Source organism: Acartia tonsa, chromosome 4 (assembly GCF_053477335.1).
Source record: "Acartia tonsa isolate MP-2025a chromosome 4, ASM5347733v1, whole genome shotgun sequence".
Lineage (NCBI taxonomy): Eukaryota > Metazoa > Arthropoda > Copepoda > Calanoida > Acartiidae > Acartia > Acartia tonsa.
In genome coordinates this window covers 44,121,545-44,144,169 of record NC_137263.1, presented here as the reverse complement: position 1 = coordinate 44,144,169, position 22,625 = coordinate 44,121,545, and the positions used below count along the sequence as shown (strand labels likewise).

The window sequence follows — 22,625 nt, the reverse complement described above, 5'->3', positions numbered from 1 at the left end:
TCTTCCAAAATCAAATTGTGTTAATTATTTCTTGCCATGCTTTTTTTGTTTCATTTAAATTGAGATAGCTATTTGGTATTAAAATAAAGAATACACCCAAAAAACGTCATTTAATAACATTTTGTTATATAATACACAGCAACAATTCAATGAATAGGCAAAAAGTACATGACTTTTTACAAAATTGCACATGTAAATAAACAATTTGAAACAGGGTGGCCATATGATTGAGAATTATTTTTTTTCTGCGCGGCATGCGCCGCATTCCTTGCAAGATTAGACTATAATTCTCTAACATATATTTTCCTCATATTTGTATGTTTTAGATTTGTTTCAGCAAGAAATATTTAATCAAATGGAAAATGAACGTACATCCAAAAGTACTATAGGAATAAAAATGGTATATAAATTTATGTATAATGTGTATCTGCAATTAGTATAAACTAAAATATCCCATCAGTAGTAATGGATTTTGAAAACAAATGATTGGAAACTTTGAACATTGCACTAGCTTGACCCAATCAATGATGATTTAATAAAGAAACAAAAATTTTGAAGCCAACGAATCACAAAGTATGTTTATGAAACGATATAATTTACAATCCAAGTCCCCTTTTATAGGAAAAAGTTGTAAAGTACTTTTTGTCCCTACATCATCCATTCTTTCATAATTATACGCGGCATTTGGGCTAAATTATTAAAGGTAACAACTTCTTATTTCATTGTTTTTAATTTTAATCAAACATAACCTACAAAACACATCTTGAAAAATTTATATTTAACTACTAACAAAAATTCAAAATGTAAATGTTGTATTGTTTCATTCTTTGTTGAAATATAAATTGAACACTATAAAAAAAAGTGAAAATAAAATAGTTGGCATACGTAATCTGTTAAATAAACTTTCTGCTACTTAGGTAAATAGCCATTTTTCATTTTACACTTTTACAAGAAGATGATTTGATAGGAGAGTGATTATTTTTTCTGATATCCTACACTTTTATTTATTTTAAGGATCTTAGAGAATACGATGATATTAATATTTAGTTAAAGTACCTAAAGCCTTACGGACAAACTTTTTAAAAATACATGGTACGTACCATGCAGCATAGATCAATGTCAAATGACTTGCCCCTTCCTGATTAATTTAATCCCAATAAGTACTCAAGAACAGTCGATTAAAAACCTTTATATCCTAAATGCATGCTTTAAAGAGATCGAAAACTTAAGCATAAAAACTATTACTGTCGAAGTAAACCTTTTATTTTAGAATAAATTGGTTTTCAGAATTGTTATTTGTGTCTTGAACCATGTCGGATCGAGAGGTGTCAGGCCTCTTGATTTCGGTAATCCGAACCTTACATGAGACGGATACGGGGGAAAGGGAGGAAGAGAAGAAAAAATTAGAACTACAATTTAAGGTAACTTAAATGAAAAGAATTATAAATGAAAAAAGAAACACCTTTGTTTTTGTAAAACTAATCACATGTTCAGAGTAGAGTTTTTTTTTGACAAAAAAAAATCAATCAGATATAATTAGATGTTGGAATTTGCAATCTATATATGGTTTGTACTCTTGACATGGAAAGTTGCAAACTTTAATAATCACATATGAAACATTATTAAATTGATATATTCCGGCTATAAAGCATTATTCAAATAGCTCACAATTTCATAGAGAAATTTATGTCCCTTTGTGTTTTTTTATACATATGTATTCAATTATAATCACTATTATCTTTTTTTTAGGAATCAGACAACCGGCTAGATCAAATGGTATGTGAAACTCAGTCTGACCTTGCAAATGTAATGACAAACTACAGCTCTGTCTCATCAAGACTGAACAAGGCCAAAACTAAGCTTGCCACTGTTAAAGAATGTTTGATAACTTGCCAAGAGCTGCTTTACTATAAAAGGGATGAGTTGAAAAAACTTTGGCTGGACGGAATAGAACAGAAACAGATTCTTGAACTATTGAATCAAATTGAAGAAATCCAACAAATGAGGGACCAAATAAATTCTCACATGGCTAAGAAACAATTTTATCAAGCTACAAGTCTGTTGATACGAAGTAGAAATCTCTTAAGCACTTCACTAAAAAATGTCGAAGCTTTAGCTGAAGTCAAATCTGAACTTGAAACCAAATCAACTTTGTTGTTTAACCGCATTTTGGAAGATTTAACATCTCAGCTTTATTTAGACTCAACTTGGGATGTATTACAAATGCAGAGAGTTGGTTCAAGCAGGGAAATGGCATTCCAGCGAGCTGGCAGCGGTAGAAACAGCAGCGATAGACAATTTGGATCCGGCAAAAAACTTAAAGATGGGGGTCGAGAGGGGTCAGGTAAAGGTCCAGGTAGTGCAAGCAAAGTGTTCAGCAGAAGACCCAGAGATTTTATAAAGTCCAACTTTTTGTTGGCGGAGACTGGTAACAGCAACAACCAGATGACAGTTCTGGCCCCAGCAGACGAGGACACTTGGAATCATGCGCTGGAGAATCCAGAAGTTGCGGATTCTGAACTTGGTCCCGCGTTTTCCATTCTCATTGACATGGAATGTTTAACGATGCTGAACAAACTTCCAGATTCCGTTGAAAGTCTGACAAGTGAATTACAAAATCAGCTCTTTCAGATTTTAACAAGAACCACTCATCAACTCATTGAAAGTGGAAAATATCCCCAGGGAGACAAACGGCTGCTAGGTATATTATTCTCAGCTGTTGTAGCTCAGCTAAATCATGTTGTTGATGCATACAGACTTGCGGCTAGAGTTGCAGACAAAGCCGTCAAACGTCACAAAGCAGATTTTGCCCGTATTGACCTTCCTGAAGTTTGGTCCAAAGTCCAATCAGTTATCCAAGTGCTGCTTACTGACTATCTTGACTTCAAGTCAAGCACTCAACTTGGAAGTTTGGGCGTCCAGCAGAGCAACAACACGCTGAGTGAACCAGCCGCTGACATTAACTCATTCTTTGTCAGGCGGAAAACTAATTTCACTCGCCCGAAGAGAACTTCCCTATTTCGTTTTGACTCCTCTTCCACTGCTTTAAACTTGAATGACCTTGTTCTTGACAACAATGGATCAAATGCAAACGGCGGATCCAAGGAGGAAAAGATCTTGGTATGCGATGCTAATCCGCACAATATTACCCTGATCTTCAACCAACTACTCACATTTATCCAGCAAGTTGAGAAAGAATTGAAATGTCCCACCGGGTCACATTGTACTCTGTATGCTTTTCTCATGGATTATATCAAAGATGTTTTTCTTGGCCAGATTCATGTGGATATTTCAAATTCACTGAATTCTGCCAGCCAAAGTTTGGACGCTTGGAAGTCTGTGTCAGATTCTGAAATACTGCGCGGCTTCAGGTAAGCTTAGTTAAAACATAGATATATTTAATCATACCTTTATAATCAATTTTACATATTATTTAAGGGGGGGGTTTTTAATGCAACCATCTCGTAACCAGTGATTAAATGGTACTTAGAATTCGAATTTCGATCTGAAATTTTGCATGAGTAATCCTTGGTAGGTCTATTTTCCCTAAATCGAACAAAAAGTTGGAAAAGTAGCGGCTGGCGGCTGGCAGCTCAGCCGTTTAGCCGTTTTTTGACTATTTTCAGGGCAAATTCAACATTAATTACGTAGGAATCAACTTTTAAAAACTTATTTTTGGTTTTATTCATGGTAAATGATAGCAATAACCATTTTTTAAATTTCTAGTACCAGCTGCTAAACGGCTAGAACCGGCTGACGGCTGGGAGCTACAAAGAGTATGAAGGGTAGATATGGCTTGTGACGTGTCTAGGGGTAGGTTTTTATGGCTGCTGAGCTCAAAAATACTTCCAAAAATAGTGGCCGCCCATCTATATGGCAGCTGGGTAACAGCTGCAGCTCAGCTGGGAGCGGCCAAGAGTAGAATAAGTAGATAAGGCTTGTGACGTGTCTAGGGGTAGGTTTTTATGGGTGCTGAGCTCAAAAATACTACCAAAAATAATGGCAGCCCATCCATATGGCAGCTGGGTAACAGCTGCAGCTCAGCTGGGAGCGGACAAGAGTAGAATGAGTAGAATGAGTACATAGGGCTTGTGACGTGTCTAGGGGTAGGTTTTTATGGGTGCTGAACTCAAAAATACTACCAAAAATAGTGGCGGCTCATCCATATGGCAGCTGGGTAACAGCTGCAGCTCAGCTGGGAGTGGCCAAGAGTAGAATGAGTACATAGGGCTTGTGACATGTCTAGGGATAGGTTATTATGGGTGCTGAGCTCAAAAATGCTACCTAAAATAGTGGCAGCCCATCCATATGGCAGCTGGGTAACAGCTGCAGCTCAGCTGTGAGACCAAGAGTAGAATGAGTACATAGGGCGTGTGACGTGTCTAGAGGTAGGTTTTTATGGGTGCTGACCACAAAAATACTACCAAAAATAGTGGCGGCCAATCCATATGGCAGCTGGGTAACAGCTGTAGCTCAGCTGGGAGTGGCCAAGAGTAGAATGAGAAGATAGGGCTTGTGATGTGTCTAGGGGTAGGTTTTTATGAATGCTGAGCTCAAAATTACTACCAAAAATAGTGGTGGTCCATCCATATGGTTGCTGGGTAACAGGGGTAGGTCTGAGCTCAAAAATACTACCAAAAATAGTGGCGGCCCATCCATATTGCAGCTTGGTAACAGCTGCAGCTCAGCTGGGAGCAGCCAAGAGTAAAATGAGTACATAGGGCTTGTGACGTGTGAAGAATATCACAAAATTTATTATTTCAGTAGAATTAAACTTCTCCCAATTAACATTATAACTTCATTTCATGGACATATTACTAGTAACAGTTTTTTTAATTTCTAGATTTCACTGAAAACTACCAATAACGTCTAAAAACAGTTATCAACAGCCAAAAGTATATGTTGTAGATATAGCATGTAACATTTCTAGGGGTAGGTTTTAAACTTTTTATGGGGGTGTCGAGCTCAAAAACACTACAAATAATAGTTGGGGCCCATCCATATGGCCGCTGGGTAACAGCTACAGCTGAGCAGCAGCCGTTACCTTGATGCCTTATGGATGGGCCTTTTTATTTTTGGGGAGTATAAATAAGCTTGGCACCTATAAAAATTTACCCCACACATCACAAGCTTTGTCTTAAACTTTTACCTTTATCTGTTGGTAACTGTTCTCAGCCAATTTCAGCTGTTTAACAACTAAATCAATACTGAAATATTCAATATTTGGTTATCCTTCAATAGTCCCAAAAAGTGCTTATAGCTTAAACAACAGCTTACTGCACAGCTGCAGCTGTTACCCAGCAACCATATGGATGGGCATCCACTATTTTTTGTGTTTTTTTTAGAGCTTAGCACCCATTTAAACCTACCCCTTGACACGTCACAAGCCCTATGTACCCATTTTACCCTTGGCTGCTTCCAGCTGAGCTGCAGCTGTTACAAAGCTGCAATATGGATGGGCCGCCACTATTTTTGGTAGTATTTTTGAGCTCAGACCTACCCCTGTTACCCAGCAACCATATGGATGGACCACCACTATTTTTGGTAGTAAATTTGAGCTCAGCATTCATAAAAACCTACCCCTAGACACATCACAAGCCCTATCTTCTCATTCTACCATTGGCCACTCCCAGCTGAGCTGCAGCTGTTACCCGGCTGCCACATGGATGGGCCGCCTCTATTTTTGGTAGTTTTTTTTGAGCTTAGCACCCATAAAAACCTACCCCTAGACACATCACAATCCCTATCTACTCATTCTACTCTTAGCCGCTCCCAGCTGAGCTGCAGCTGTTACCCAGCTGCCATATGGAAGGCCATTACTAATTTTGGTAGCATTTTTGAGCTCAGCACCCATAAAAACCTACCCATAGACACGTCACAAGCCCAATCTACTCATTCTACTCTTGGCCGCTCCCAGCTGAGCTGCAGCTGTTACCCAGCTGCCATATGGATGGGCCGCCACTATTTTTGGTAGTATTTTTGAGCTCAGCACCCATAAAAACCTAACCCTAGACACGTCACAAGCCCTATCTACTCATTCTACTCTTGGCCGCTCCCAGCTGAGCTGCAGCTGTTACCCAGCTGCCATATGGATGGGCGGCCACTATTTTTGGTAGTATTTTTGAGTTCAGCAGCCATAAAAACCTACCCCTAGATACGTCACAAGCCATATCTACCCTTCATACTCTTGGCAGCTCCCAGCCGTTTTCAGCCGATTCTAGCCGTTTAGCAGCTGAAACTAGAAATTTAAAAAATGGTTATAGCTATCATTTACCATGAATTAAACCCAAAATATGTTTTTAAAAGTTGATTCCTACGTAATTAGTGATGAATTTGCCCTGAAAATAGGCAAAAAACGGCTAAACGGCTGTGCTGCCAGCCGCCAGCCGTTACTTTTCCAACTTTTTGTTCGATTTAGGGAAAATAGACCTACCAAGGATTACTCATGCAAAATTTCAGATCGAAATTCGAATTCTAAGTGCCATTTAATCACTGATTACGAGATGGTTGCATTAAAAACCCCCCCCTTTATAAAAAAAAGGATACTTTTTTGTAATAAAGTTTTTGCCCTCAAAACATTCTCTGAGTTATTTTTATCTTGTCGCAAGATGACATTACATCACAAAGGTTATTTTTAGAAGACTGTTATAAATGACGTTGATCCCAAGTTTTAAACAAGAAGTTTCTCTATTATTAACTTTGGCCCTATAAGTGATTTTTACGTTGATATGTGTTTCAGAGTATCTCGGCCTCTTCTTCAAAGCACAGTATCAGTATGGAAAAGTATTGAAGAGTTGGGAGAAATGATGACAACATTGCCTTTGTATTCAACACACTTTCTTACCATCATCTGTAATGTTCTGGTTCAATATAAGGTAGGAAAATTGTTCTTTTTATTGCTCATATTAAAATCTTTAACATACTAAAAACATGCATGGTAATTTCAATCCTTTTTTGCTGATATTTTTTCCTAATTTTGGTGGATTTTTGTTAAACGGATTCTAAATTTTGGTTGGTAAACTAGATTTTTGGAAAAGCTAACAGAATTTTGACTAAGAATAGAAGCCCAAAAACATGCAAACCGTTATAAAATAGCATCACAGTTTTAAATAATCTATGTTTTTAGAGACATAGAACTATTTGATTGTACCACCTAGATATGTTGGCTATTACTATTGCTCATAATATTTAACAACACCCAAGGCAAAGTAGCAAAAGGACCATTTTTTACTTTAATAATGTCCTGATGTGGTTTAGACTTTAGAAACGAACCCGACATCTTTCCGACAACTAGAGGCATGTTACCATGAAAAAAGATCCTTCAATTATACGTATTTAGGACATATGTTGTGCAGCGTATAGAGGTTTGGTCCAACCTGACGCAGAGGATAAACGAATTATTTCTGCACAATGGGCAAAGGACGAGGATATTTCAAGGTAATTTTTTTTTTTTTTTTTGAAAAAATGGCGTATGTCTTTAATTTTTTAATATTTCATAACAATTTATCAATGTTTTCTCATCATTTATGGTCATAAATATTCTTAAAGGTTAGACTATTGGCTGTTTTTTTAGATTAAAAAAATAATTCCCAGATTTTTTATTTTCTTGTCCTTAATGAACGCAATGATGTTGATTTAGAAGATTTGTATCCAGAATTATCTTAATAATTTTTCTGTAATTTAAGGTTTTTGAAATCTCTTCCAAACTGGGAGACCAAAGAGAGTGGAAGTGTTCCAGACCAGGCAGGCGAGGAACTTGCCACCCAGGTGGACAAACAGAACAGGAAGGAAACTGAAATTCTGGTCCAGAACCTTGGCAGCTCTGAGATTACCTCCCACGAAATTTTATCTGATTCTAACCAGCTAAGATCCCTGGCACAACTTCATGAAAGCCTGGACTGGTTTGCCAGATCAGTTCTGGCCTTCAGCAAAACCCTGGAAAATAAGGATCTACCAGAAAGTACTCTACAAACTTTAATATCCTTGGCAAAGGAATTTGTGGAACTGGGGGATGTTTGTTTGTTAGTTTTACATCTGGAGGTCAGGGTTCATTGTTTCTTTTATCTTCTTCCCCTTTGGAGGGGTCCTAGTGGAGGACAATATTTTGGTGGCCCAGACTCCACTGATCCTTGCAATGAGGTTATTCAATTAAACAGAGATTTACTCGGTATTGAGGAGGCTCTTGATACATCCCTGCAACCAAGAAAGATTCAGTACATCTTTGAGGGCGTTTCTCATGTTATCTCAGCAATATTAATAAGCTCTGCTACCAGTATTAAGAAGATTAACAAGAATGGAATTAAGAAAATGTGTCGTAATATATTCTCAGTGCAGCAAACCTTGACTTCAAGTATAACAGGGCGGCGAGAGGTGGCCCTTGACCAGGCCAAGACATACTACGAGCTCATGAACTTGTCACAGAGTGAGCTGCTGGAGAATGTAATGGAGAGGGGAGCTGTGTTCTCTCAGTTGGACTACATGAACGCTCTGCAGCTGATCAACAGGTCCCAGCAGAAGCCGGACAACGAGGGGCTGGTGAAGCATATGGATAAACTGGCAGAGATCTTGACAAGTATGGGGTCCAGACCTGGGGTTCAAGTTTAACATCATGTGAACACAAGATCTTTGAGGATTAAGAAGTAACATATTTTTATCCTCGAATTTCTCAGGCAAAACTTTAAATTTTTGTTATATGGATGGCAGTTATAATTAGGGAGAGGGGAATGTATTGAAACCAAATATGGAAAAACTGCTCTTTTCAAAGAAAAATTTCATTATGATAATTGCAATTGGGATGCCCTAGTAGTTCTATTGTATTTTATTTGAAGAAAAATTTGTAAAATTAGCATTGACATCTGAGTCATTAGCTGCTTTTCTTTTGCAATTAAGAAGAAAATTTCTTGATTACATAGTTAGAAGTTTACTCAAACTATGCTTTTTGTTCAATTTATAGAATTTAAACCCAATAAGTATTCCCATTTTATTTTTTGTAAGAAAAAATTTCCCAAAACTCCTTAAATTATTATTTTTTATGTGTATTAATTTTACATTTTTGTACCTAATTGTTATTATTGTATTACTCTTTTGTTGATTTAGATTTCTCAAAATTCATATGTCTTCCTCAAAACTAATATTATTGATATTTAAGATTAACAATGTATTTTATTATAGCAGCCAGTGATTTTTTATGTATTTATTTAGAATTGGAAGTATTTTCATGAGTTAATAATTTAGATTATCTTGTAATTGATTGAACAATATTTAGATTTTCCTATTGCTGATTTAAAAAAAAAATTGGTTTAAGTTAACAGAATTTATGTAAACATTTTTTATTGTCTTATGATTAATTTCTGCTATTTTAAACAATATTATTTTCTGTAAATCTATTAAGCTTTAAAGTTATAATTTATTAGGTACTAGATATGATAAATTAAACAAACTTAATAACTTTGCAACAAAAAATAATAGGGTATTATTTTAACAGAAAATAAACTTTAATGCTTTTTTTTCAATATAGGTAAGAAAAACATGCTGAAACCATTACCATACTATAGATATGTAATTAATTACAGAAATGTTGGAGACAAAACATATTTTCTTTAGATAAAATATTCCCTTTTAATTAAATTATTTTGAATTGTAAATATTAACTATTGTACTAATCCAGAAACTTATTGCATTTTATTAATTCTATTATCTTAAGATTATTACCTATGAAACATTCCAGAAAATAATGATAATACTTTGAGATAAAAATAAGTAGAATAAAATTACAAGGATGAATAGTTTGGTTAGAGCGATGTCAACAATGAATATTGTTGGCTCTTCCAGGTAAAATTATCATATTTGTAGTGTAGCTACTCTATAATTAGAAGACGTCGTCCTGACTTAACACATACACTCATATTTACATACATGATATGTACATTTTTTAATAATCTTGATTTCTATTTGAATAGGACATTGGACTATATTAACCAGGGTGGGCATACAAAAAAACCACCCAAAAAAACCACCCAAAAAACCCACCCAGGGTTTTTTTAAAAACCCATTGAAAAAAAACGCTTTGCTACTAAATTTATGATATATAAATTGTGTAAATTACATAATCATAATTGATTTTTAAACTAAAACATAACAATTAATGAAAGGAAATAGTTACCGTGGCGTGCAGAGGGTTTTATGAAGGGGATGTAAAAAGGGGAAGACCTTAATAATTTCTGGGAGGGGGGGGGGGAGGGTGTTGACAGATTAAGAATAGAGGAGGAGGTACCATGTTTTGAAGCTTTTAACCTCCCCTCCCATTATCTATCTTGTTTATTGTGAAATCTTGCTTACTTTTACCTACAACAACATAAACATTGATATTTCATCAATATATCAAATGTATTTGACTCCTAAATGAAAAAACCCCCCAAAAAAACCCAAAAAAAACCTTAAAACCCAGGGTTTAAAGGGTTTTTACGGGTTGGGTTGGGCTTTTTAAAAAAACCCTGGGTTTCTCCCCACCCTGATATTAACTGTATAAGATTTTACTGTTCTTTTGTATTGGTATTTTGTTATTGGTACGCTTTCATATTTCTATTATTGTTTCTATGTATAAAAATATAATTTTAGCTTATCTTTAGGCCTGTTTGTAGATTTAATTTATTAAATGGCAGCATTGGTTTTCATACTTCTACATCTCAAGCTTTTAAATTAACAGGTAAAGATTTTTTTAATACAAAATCTTGAATATTAAAACATTAATTCAGATATTTATAATAAAAGAAAAGGTAAAGAGAAGTATGCACGAACAAGAGCAAGTGATTCTAAGCACCTTCCAGCAGTGATTCTTTTTTTATATACTAGGGTTATGTTTAATAACGTTATATCAATTTTAAAAAATAAGTTTTACCATGGTTAAATATGAAAAAAAAACTTTTAAATGTTAGGCATTTTTTGTCTACATACCATCAAATGTTTTGTTGAGTTCAAACTGCTGTGACAAAAAAAAGTAAAGCGGGTTATTTTTTTTGAACCTTTTGAACTCAACAAAACATTTGAAGAAATTTCATCAAAAAATGCTTAACATTTCAAAGTTTATAATAGAAAACCATGGTTAAACTTAATTTTTTTAGTTGGTATAGCTATATCAAACATAACCCTAGTAGGTTTATATTTACAAAAAAAAAATATTTAGAATCACGGCTGGAAGGTCCTTAGAATCACTTGCTCTCGTTCGTGCATAGTCCCCTTTCTCCAAAAAATTAAGAATTGGTTCACTTTTAATTGCATCAACAAATTTTATCTAAGCCCTAGCGGAACGTTGCCGTTTCTACAACTGGCAGAAATACAGTGGATGTTTTAAGATTGTTATCACTAAAATTTATTTTAATTTGTGTTATTTCTAGCCGTTTCCGGTTCTGCTTTTCTAAAAAGAAAACGGACAGGCGACCCTGGCCTTGACCGAATGAAGGACGAAAGGCGACGGAGACGTCTGGTGAAAGCTCTGAAGAAAATGGAGAAAAAGGACCGTCAGATGAAACCCTTAATTGAGATGGAAGTTCCTGCTGTCCTACACACGGAGGCGGCCATAAGGTCCAGGAATTACCAGCCACCTAAGGAAGTAATGTAAGTTATTTCTATTGAACATATTAGCAAACCTAGTCTGCAAGTTTTACATGCTTTTTGACTTTGTTAGTTTGTCGGTGATAAACATGTGACTCACACAATTTTCTTATAAAACTTATTAATTAACAAATATTAGATATTAACAAATAATAATAATAATAATAAATTCATACTAATCATCTAGTTACCTACTTTTTTTCCTTTTCCTCTGTTTAATGTGTTTCCATTTTTCGCTTATAAAATCTACTTTATTATTCTTATATTGTGTTTTCATTCATTTTTAAATTAGGGAGTAACCTAAGGTTATGACTTTCTTAGAATTTTATAAATTCGTATAAAAAAGGATAATACAATCTTCCCTTCCTGAAAACATTGAGGTAGATTTCCAACACAAAGTAGTTAACAAAGGAAAAATTAAAATAAAATGATGAGGAAGGTTGAAACACCAACTCATATCATTCGGGCTGCAACTACTAGTATCTTATTGAAACACTTAATTTACTTTTTCAGGGAAGAGAGACATTATTTTATGAAAGATTGGGCCAAGTTTGCTAAGGATAGAAATAGACGAGAAATATGGGAACTGGATACAAAGATTTTGGCGCAACAGGAAATTTTATATTTCATTCACAATTATCATTACAATGTAATAAATCCGGGAAAGTTATATTCATAAGTAGCACAGCAACTACAAGCTTTCAAGACTTGTGAAAAATAGAATAGATTATGAAAATGAAAGCATATTATTGGCCATTTGTGTTCTATCAGAACAACAAAGTTAAGGGCATTTTGATGAATTATAATATTATTAGGAGTGGCGTAATAGCTAATAACAGATTGATGTACATACATACTCTAGGTGTTTTAGAGTGACTACTACATGTGTACAAATACTTTTCTTCTTCGGATACAATATGATTTTTTTACCTATCAATAGTCAGTCATTTTAAATTGCCTAAGCCACTATTACAATTAATAAGACAAATGTAATTTATTAAAAAGTCGAAATAAGTTAATTTTAGACAAAAAATATTTTAAGTCATTAGTATAAGATTTGAATAAACGATTGAAATATATATGTTGGTTGTCTAGAAAGCTTTAGATGAGCTGCGGCACGAAAGCCTGGAACTCTACCTGGAGGCCATTCAGATTGATCCAGAACTGGTACCTTTCACCGTGACGGGGCCAACACTGACTCCAGCTATTAAAGATTACATTCAGGAAAATAATCAATTTGGTTCTTACTTGTTGCGAAGCTATCATTCACTTGTCGTGTTTGTCTGTCCTTTTTCCTTCCGTGTGTAATGTTACTCTCTAAAAGGTTCTCTTTCCGTTTAAATATACTATAAATATTTCAACATATTTCAAATCAGCTATATTCTGTAGAGGCTACCGTGTAAATCTCATTTACCCTGTAAAAATTAAAAGATTATCATATCATAGACCGACGGACAAAACATTGTATGGACTGAATGCACAAAGTTCATAAAACTAATTCTTCGCCAAAGTTTCAGCGTTTTATCTTATATAGATCCGGGAAAATCATGTTTCCCCTTAGACGGAAGGACAAAGGAAGTTATAAGGTAACTTTGTTTCTAAAATGGCATACAAAAGTGTTCTACATTACAACTTAAGACCAAACAAGGTATCATTATATTTATAGCTAACCAATTAATCATTAAATCACTAAAGAAGCGCAGCCTCACTTAAAAAATCAATTGACTATTTTGCAACAGGATGGAGAATACACTAATATAACCCGCGACTATAAAGTGGTTTACCAGGACACTGAATCTTTCCTCAAACAACTTGTTTCCAGAACCAGAAAGAAAAAATCCAAAGCAGCGGAGGAGGATTAAGTCAAACTATTATTATTTAATAATATTTCAGAATATACCTAACATTTACAAAAATAATCAAGTTGAAAATGAAATAATGCGCCGTAGTAAGCTGCAGTCCCAAGTGTTGAGCTTGTACAAGCAATGTCTGAGAGCTGCTGAATCTAAACCTGGATTTAAGGTATTAATAAGTTTACCAACTTCAAAAAAATACTTAAACGGCCATAACACATAATAAAAAAGAAATATAGACTAAAGGGCGAATATTTTGTTTAATTAATGTTAAAAATGAAACATCATTAATTAAAAACCAAAAAACTTAAATTTTCTGAATGCTTTAAACCTTCAGCCAAAAGTTACAATTTCAAATATTTTAAGACCGTGTTTCGGCAATTTATTTAATCCTGCCGTAAACTTTCGATTGAAACAATGGGTAATGGGTTAGGATGGGAGAAATTACAGGATGTACTGGTTTAAAGAGAGACTCAAAGGATAGGACAATGGGCGATACATTAAAGTAATCGCGACAAATAAAGTTACTTCTTCTGTAGATAAAATTATTCGTAGAAAAATTAGGGCATTGGAGGGTTGTAAGACCCAATCAAGATTTAATAAAAGTTCCCAGGTTTTTTAAGCCTGTGATTGAAAGATCATGTTTATAAATGTAGATTAATTGCATATTATAATTAAGGTAAATGTTCAAACCACCTTTCGTCGTAATGCTCTGATCCCCAAAACAGATACAATCAGAATTGAACATGTCATGAGAAATGGTTACAGGCAGGATTTAAGCTAAATTTTATTTACATTTTTAAAAAAATATAAGCAATCGCGCCTGTTGAAAACTTTCTAAAAGATGCATATTTTGTTTTATAAGTTAACCTCTAACTCGTCAAACAATTATTTAAAATTTTATCTGTACAGAGACCACCTGGAGGCCTGCAGCACCTGAACCTGCAGGCCAAATCCAAAATTTTAAATATAAGGAAAGTACCTCCCAAATGTAAACTTAATTTGCCAGATAACATATCCTCTCACTTCTAAGACAAAGCCTATACCCCCCTTAGTAAGATATATTATTGAACACATGACAATCTAGCTTAAATCTTGTAGAAGACTTGACATGATGAAAGATCCGAATGTTTCTGGTATGGGAAACTTTGTAGATGATAAAAAGAAAAAATAAATATCCCAATTCTTCCCATCATGAATACAGTTAATATATTAAGGTGAGAATTTTTATCCTATTGTAAAAATAACAAGATGTGTGTGTGTGTTTACCGAAAAATATCGCTCTAACCACGTAACAGAAATTACTTTTCATCACAGTGAAGCTTTTCATGGATATCAGGAAGGTTTTAAAATTTTTTTTGAGGAAGTTGCATACACCTTCAAGATAAATAACCCATTAGATTAAGAATTAAGTTTTAAAACTAAATAAAAACTTTTATTGGCTAATATTTATATTCTAAATTCTAATGACCTTTGGTTTTGTTGTGTTAGCATTATGTGTTTTATTCTTGTGTTTATTCGTCTATATTTGAATACTTAGCTTTTTAAAATTTTAAAGGCATAGGATTTTCCTGTTAACTAATCTTGTTGATTAGGCTTGGTGTGATACCTTACCGTGGTGGGTATAAGCTGCAGGAACACCTAGTTGGAGAAGTTAAGCGGAGGATTGCAGAAGGAGATAATAAACTCAATCTTCTCCTTCTCCTGGAGCATAAACCTGTTTACACCACGGGTATCAGGTCGAAGGTAAGGAAATTAGTATCAGTAGCGTGGCTATTCTATAACTATGGGTTGTCCGTCCGTTTGTACTTTGATACGCAAGTCTTGGTGATTTTTAGTATTCTATTTTAGCATTTTCTTAATGACTGTCCTTCATGTTCTCGGAAATGTCCTATGTATTACAATAACACTAGAAATTGTTTTGCTCCTTGCACATTGTTAATGAAAAAACTATTTGGCCTATAACTTTTTCATTAAAATCATTTAAAATATGATAAGTTGTTATCTGATTGTTTTATATTTATTACTAACAACATCCAAAAAGGAACCTTTATTTTCTGTTAGATAGTTTTAAGCTGATAATAGCTTTTTTTAACCCCTTTAAATATTTAACCCAAAAATTTATGTTTTTTTTATTGTACGTTATGCATTTTATTCCGTCAATTTAGGAATATTCGTTGGAAGAGGAGATGAGGTTAAAAAATCTGGGAGCAGATTTTGTGCGGACAAATCGCGGCGGCCTCATTACTTTCCATGGACCTGGACAGTTGGTAGCTTATCCTATTCTCAATCTCAACAATTTTGTGCCGCAGGTAGAGTATAACAATAACAAAGTACCTATCTATATTTTTTTGGATCGTTGAAAGAAAACGAAGTAGTGGGTTCGTCGTATTTTCACAGTTGCTTTTCTCTTACTTCTAGCAACTGGGGTGATCTAACAAAAGCTTTCATTCTTTAATTTTCTTATTTTAAAGTACATTATATTTTTGTTGAATTCATGGAGGAACAAGGTGTCCGCATTCTCTGGACTTCATAGTCAAATAGAGAGACGCGCCTGATGATGATGATATTTTTGTTTACATGAAAATATATGTTCTGAAATTTCAATTTAATTTTTTTTCTCTTGATTAGGTTCATAGAAGAAAAGCAGCCCTAGGTATGAGATGGTATGTCAACACATTAGAACAAGTTGTTATTAGGGTAAGTTTTCATCAGCTGTTATTTGTTTATAAATTCTTGAATGTGCAAGATGATTGATTTATAAACCAACCTTTTGAGACGTATACTTATAAAGACTGAGCTTTTAACACTTTGACTAATCATTCACTTAATTAATACTTATTTTTAGACAATATCATCATATGGCCTGGAGGGTGCTAGGTCCCCACACACAGGTGTGTGGGTGGGGGACAACAAGATCTGTGCCATGGGGGTCCACAGCAGTCAACTTATCACCAGCCATGGTCTTGCTCTTAATGCAAAGTAAGAATATTTATTATCTCACTGTAATACAAGGTAGAATAAAGGGGGGGGGGGGGGGGGCGAAAGTGACACTTTTTGAAACCAAAACTAAAAGTCAACAAAGGAACTCAACTAAAAAAAATGAGTTACAGGTCTGAGATTTTGCATGGCAGTTGCTTTACAGGGGTATAATATGGAACTGTGAAGAAACGGCGGCGCAACCGCCGAAAACCGCCGTTTCCCGCCGAATTTTTTTTTGCCTTTTCTCGGCGGTTTTCGGCGGTTGCGACGCCGTTTCTTCACAGTTCCATATTGTACCCCTATAAAGCAACTGCCATGCAAAATGTCAGACCTGTAACTCTTTTTTTTTAGTTGAGTTCCTTTGACTTTTAGTTTTGGTTTCAAAAAGTGTCACTTTGGCCCCCCCCCCCCCCCCCTTTTGTATGGTTGAAACTTGAGATCTCACTAATTGCTGGCCCGATGGAGCTTTGCTTTTCAGGGAATATCCCTACTGCACTGATCATACCATGTTTTGTCGCAATTTTCATGGAGTTAAAACAGCACTATCTAAAATATTCTGAACATATTTAGCTGTATTTATGCTTTGTAAGGCCCAAGCTAACAAAACTGGGATTAATTGTATGATACTATGCAAAACACGAATTTTAAGTATGACTGAGAACTGGTTCTAATCCAGCGGGTATTGATAGGTTTCGAAGTCATATTGGAAATATAGTTCCTTGTGGTAACAAGACAAGAGGTTACTTAACGTCTTGACTGATTGATATTTATATTTCAGTACTGACATGGCATGGTTTAGAAATATAGTTCCCTGTGGTATACAAGACAAGGGGGTTACTTCCCTGACTAAAGAATTAGGTAAGAATGCACATTGGCAGAAAGGGAAGTGACAAATTAATATTCACCTCTTTCTTTCACAACCAATTTTTTTCACATAATTCAATTCAATAAAATGCCCTTGCCTGTACCTGTGTATTTGTTTTTAATTTAAAATACAGAAAGAACTAAAAAACTCTTAAGGACATTTTTTCAAAAGCATTGTGCCTATTGGAAAGAATAATCCTTGTTTTATAATTAAGGTCGAGAAATAACAGTAGGAGACGTAACCCCCCATCTTATTGAATCATTCTCCCAAGAATTTAGCGCGGTTCTTGTAGAATGTGACCAAGAACAAACTAAACAATTTATACCACAACATTTAGTAGGTAAGTATATAATTACAGAGGTGTATATATTCTGTATGGAATCCCCTGCTACTAGGGGGTGGTGGGGATTAAATAGAGTACTAGTAATTTTTTTTTGTATTTGACCTCCTTGGGAAAAAACTAGAAAAATATATGGGTGTTGTAAAAATGACTACTAAAAAACATTTTTCCCACTCCTTGGGGGAAAAACTAGGAAGGAAAAATGAAACATTTTGCAGCCGGGGAAGAAAATAAATCTTGCGCAGAATAAGCACCCCTGTTAGTATAATAAAAAAGGGGATGATTTGTCACCAATCAGGCAAAAACACTTTTATCAACAAACTTAGATATTATATATATCTTATTATATGGGTTTTCAGTACCAGAAATGAAAAAAAATCATAGTAGAAATACCTAATATTTTCTATATTGCAGATGAGCTTGAGATTCCTCCGGATGAAAATTCCAAGTGATAATAATATTTAAAAGTATTATAAAGACAATATTGAACTTAAAAATTACAACAAGGCTGTGATTTCATAGATTTTTAGGGTCCTTTTATTGTGATACCTTTATAAAAGTAGTTATATAGAAAGTAGATAGATAAAGCGACATTTTTGCGTAAAATAATTACTGTTTTTTTAAAGATCAAATTAAAGTATGAAATTTACGCAAATAGGATGTATTGCTCCAATTTTATTATTTGTTACAAAATTTAGAAGCTTAAAAAATAAATATGTATTTAAGTTTCAGACAGAACTAAAACAAAAATGGCGGGTGTCCTGAGAAGCACAATTCTGCGCGGCATTCAGGCCTCCAATAAAATTCAGGTATGTCCACACGTTCGAATGTAAAAGGAATAAGTAATTATTTCATTTGTTTTAAAGAGTAGTTAGGTACACTAAATACCTATATATCTAAACTTGAAATATTTAATATTTGTGTTCAATTATGCAACTACAAATATATTTTTACTGTGTAGTATTCAAAATATCTTAATTGAAAATTCAAACTTTTGTGATGCATGCAACTTTATACCTACCTATGTATTTTCTTTTCACTAGGGTCTTATGATATTCTTGTAATTTTTGCTAACAAATATTTTTTCTGGAATGCTAATTTTTCCCGTCACAAATTGACATTTCGTTTAATGTTTAAAAATCGTAGGGTAAAGTTTATTTTCTGAAGCTTTCTTCATTATAATGAGTAGATTAACCTGTTAAATGCATTTCGTTACTTACTTGATACTTGGCTTGTTAATCTTTATTTTCTACTGGTGTAGTTGAATTCCTTTAATATAGTGACAAAACATCCTGTAGTACAGACTTTTTTGACAGGATTGATAAACAATAAAAATTATAGATTAATAATAAAATAGAAAACTATTCAGTTATAAATCTTTCTCAACCCAATTTAAAAGAAAAATGTCTACTTCATTATTCCGAAATATATTTCAAGTAAAAAATACTCATTATCAATCGCATCTGGAAAAAAACAACAAAATAAGTATATGATAAAACATTCTTTAAAGGCAAAACATTTAAACTTAACTTTGATAACAAATAATTATGATAAAAAGCATTAAAATAGATCAATTGTGTGGCGTACTCACAGAGGCTGTTAGAACAGCATAACAGGAAACGGAGTAACAAATTTTTTTAAATCTTCAGATTGCCAGTCTGTCCCGTGCTCAAGTGCTGGCCACCGACATCCAGATCAAGGACAAGGTTAAGGAAGCCAAGCTGATCACTGATAAAGCTTCCTCTCAACAACAACTCATCATTATTGAGGTAGTTTTATTAATGAAAAGTAGAAGGATGCATATTGGTGCCCGCCCGTTCGTTCATTTCTCAATTCGTATCTGGCTTACTGCTAAACCTGAACCGATTAGGTCGTGCTTTTTTTCAAGGGAACACACGTGCTGGTACTGTATTGGTTTAAAGCTTGTCTTGAGGTGTGACCCTATATTATAGCGTCCAACCTATAAAAGGATACCTCTCCACCATTAAAATGAATATTGCTAATTCTTAAGAAATATTAACTGAGAACGGGCGGTTTCCCATATAACCTATAGAGGCTTTGATGCTGTAAATATGCTCTAAACTGCATAGAAAATTTTAGTTTTAAGGAAGATTTTATTTGAAAAATAATTTTATAAAAGGCATTCTTTTATGATAGATTTATTACTTTTAGGGAAAAGAGGACCTGAGCCTTGTAAATGGTATGCCCGAAGAACAGACTCTTGAAAGACAAGTCAGAATTTTTAAGCCCGCCAAGAACGCCATGCAGTCTGGTACCGCCGGTATTAAGAGGTATACACTTTTAGATATTTGTTCGTCTCTTTGTAGGAAAAGTTCTTGGTCAGACGTTGACTTATCAGGAAAGTTTTCTGCTATAAAGAAGTACATTAATCCATGCTAGCGTTGCAAAGCCTAACCCTGATGCCATGGAGTGTAGAACTTTAAGCCTTCAGTTTTGTTGCTTTGTCTTTAATGTCCATATTCTTCCTTTTTAAATAGTTTTTCTTTTCTTCAATGTAAACAATACAGTTTTAAAGCATTTCAATCATGGTAGAATTTCATTTTTGCTTTTAAATTTAAATTATTTTATGATTTCAGATGGAAGGTGGAGTGGAACACCCAGCAGAGATGGGAGAACAACCTGATGGGCTGGTCCAGCACAGCTGATCCCCTGTCCAACCTCCAGCTGGACTTTGCCACCAAGGAGGAGGCCATCGCTTTTGTTGAGAAGAACAATTGGAATTACATTCTTGAGGTTAGTACCTATTGTTAATTAATAGAAATTTTCCTTACAAACTAATTTTTCTGTCGTTTTAACAGTCTTTTTTTTATCACTGAAGAAATTATAATACCTATTCTGTTTTTTACCCTATTGGCAAAACCCTGTGTTGCCTTTGAAACCATTATTTTTCATTTCTTAAATCAGTTTTTACAGCCATCTACGATATGTAAATCAACAAAAAGAAGAGTTCACATCCAACTAGGTATTGTTTTATGTAAAACTATAAGCCACGCCCCTATTCTCTCATATTAAATTGTATAAAAACAATAACTAAAAAATCTGCTTAGGATTTATACATAGCTTACCTGAAATGGAGAACTCAATCGATTTATTCGTTAACGGAAATATAAAAGACTTTACTTCTTTATATTATAAGATAATTTTACAATTTTGATGTATTTTTTTTATTTAGGACCCCAAGGAGCGTGCACCTAAGGCCAAATCTTATGCTCTCAACTTTGCATGGAACAAGAGAACCAGAAAGTCAACAAAGTAGATTACTTTTTTCTGTCAATTATTATTTTAAATTCAAACTTTAGAATGTTGTATATGCATTATTCATTTATGAAATAAATATTATATTTAATGTATTGCCCTGTCAAACAGTTATATTTCAGATTAAAAATGGTGAAAAATATTTTCTTTTCTTAGTTTCTTAGCCTAAACGATTGGAATTAAAAACATAGAAGACAACCAAATTTAGTGTTTGATTTTGTTTAGTAAGAAAGGAAATGTTCTCGAGATTTACAAATATTTTTAAATAGATTTAATTCAAAGAAAGATATTTTAACGCCCCAGCTAGTAGATCGTCTTTCAGATACTGTTTTTTTATGATTATTTGCCCTTATACTTTTTAAAACTTGCGTACAATCTCGGACCTCAGGATATATGTGACGAAACCAAAACCTTTTAAGAAAATAAAACCGACTTTGCTAAGGGGGGGGGGGGGGCGTAATGACATAAGCTCTTAAACCGTGAGCAAAATGGTCTAAATATTGAGCTAGACCCTTCAAACTTGGTATATAAGCCTAGTCCTATAGGTATTACATCTAAATGGCAAAAAAATACAAAAATTTTTATTTTTAGGTTAGGTTAGGTAAGAAAAACCCTGCAGAAATTGGGTTTTTAGGCTTTTTTGGTCTATTTTGATGTGGAAACTTGCCTTAAATTGTTTTTTTCTTAGAGTTTAAACTTAAATACACTGTATCTATTCATATGGACATTATTTAAGATGATTCAGCAAGTCGGGGACCGACCCCAGGGGGCTAGGTGGGTGGCCCGCAGGGGTTAAGTTCATTTTTCCCAATATATTTGTTGTGATACATCAAATTATAGGTTTTTTTAGGTCAAGGAACTCAAATTCAGAGCTAAAATAAGCATTAAACTAATCTGAAGGTAGCCCCAGCGGGCTAGGTTGGTGGCCCGCAGGGGTTAAGTGCATTTTTTCTAATATATATCTTGTTATATATCAAACTATAGGTTTTTTAGGTCAAGAAACTCAAATTCTGAGCGAAAATTAGCATTAGACTGACCTGAAGCTAACCCCCCCGGGCTAGGTTGGTTTTCTGCAGGGCTTAAGAGCATTTACCTAACCTAACCTAGAAACTTACTTATATTTTTACAGGTTTTTTTCTTGAATAAACTATGTCTATTAATGAAAACTTTATTTAAGATGATCCAGCAAGTCGGGGACCGACCCCAGCGTGCTAGGTGGGTGGCCCGCAGGGGTAAGTGCATTTTCCCCAATGATGTGATACATCAAATGATATGTTTTTTAGGTCAAAGAACTCAAATTCAGAGCTAAAATAAGCATTAGAATAATCTGAAGCTAACCCTAGCGGGCTAGCTGGGTTGCCCACAGGGCTTAAGTGCATTTTACCTAAGCTAACCTAGAAACTTACATTTATTATTTTTTTTAGGTTTTTTTTCTAGAATAAACTGTCCATTCATGAGGACCTTATTTCAGAGCATTTACCTAACCTAACCTAGAAACTTTTTTATATTTTTACAGGTTTTTTTCTTGAATAAACTATGTCTATTAATGAAGACTTTATTTAAGATGATCCAGCAAGTCGAAGACCGACCCCAGCGGGCTAGGTGGGTGGCCTGCAGGGGTTAAGTGCATTTTCCCCAATATATATGTTGTGATAAATCCAATTATATGTTTTTTAGGTCAAAGAACCCAAATTCAGAG

The 22,625-nt window shown here is 34.4% G+C and overlaps 4 protein-coding genes across 4 annotated transcripts; all 4 read left to right on the top strand.

The window, feature by feature from the left end:
- The first annotated feature begins 1,274 nt into the window (after positions 1-1,274).
- Positions 1,275-9,731, top strand: Sec8 (exocyst complex component secretory 8). Its single transcript, XM_080158406.1, has 5 exons — positions 1,275-1,421; positions 1,750-3,371; positions 6,740-6,875; positions 7,340-7,437; positions 7,686-9,731. The coding sequence occupies exons 1-5, from the start codon at positions 1,311-1,313 to the stop codon at positions 8,602-8,604; spliced, it is 2,886 nt and encodes a 961-aa protein (XP_080014532.1). The 5' UTR covers positions 1,275-1,310; the 3' UTR covers positions 8,605-9,731.
- On the top strand, positions 9,719-13,505 carry mRpL40 (mitochondrial ribosomal protein L40). Its single transcript, XM_080158408.1, has 6 exons — positions 9,719-9,831; positions 10,629-10,705; positions 11,394-11,613; positions 12,124-12,223; positions 12,706-12,836; positions 13,352-13,505. The coding sequence occupies exons 1-6, from the start codon at positions 9,779-9,781 to the stop codon at positions 13,470-13,472; spliced, it is 702 nt and encodes a 233-aa protein (XP_080014534.1). The 5' UTR covers positions 9,719-9,778; the 3' UTR covers positions 13,473-13,505.
- On the top strand, positions 13,499-18,400 carry Lipt2 (Lipoyl(octanoyl) transferase 2). The gene is made up of 10 exons (XM_080155469.1): positions 13,499-13,632; positions 14,143-14,231; positions 14,565-14,633; positions 15,059-15,209; positions 15,632-15,775; positions 16,095-16,163; positions 16,312-16,445; positions 17,224-17,303; positions 17,525-17,650; positions 18,065-18,400. The coding sequence occupies exons 1-10, from the start codon at positions 13,549-13,551 to the stop codon at positions 18,100-18,102; spliced, it is 984 nt and encodes a 327-aa protein (XP_080011595.1). The 5' UTR covers positions 13,499-13,548; the 3' UTR covers positions 18,103-18,400.
- Positions 18,366-21,017, top strand: ND-18 (NADH:ubiquinone oxidoreductase subunit 18). Its single transcript, XM_080158409.1, has 5 exons — positions 18,366-18,459; positions 19,300-19,419; positions 19,823-19,941; positions 20,248-20,404; positions 20,844-21,017. The coding sequence occupies exons 1-5, from the start codon at positions 18,400-18,402 to the stop codon at positions 20,925-20,927; spliced, it is 540 nt and encodes a 179-aa protein (XP_080014535.1). The 5' UTR covers positions 18,366-18,399; the 3' UTR covers positions 20,928-21,017.
- Positions 21,018-22,625: the final 1,608 nt, after the last annotated feature.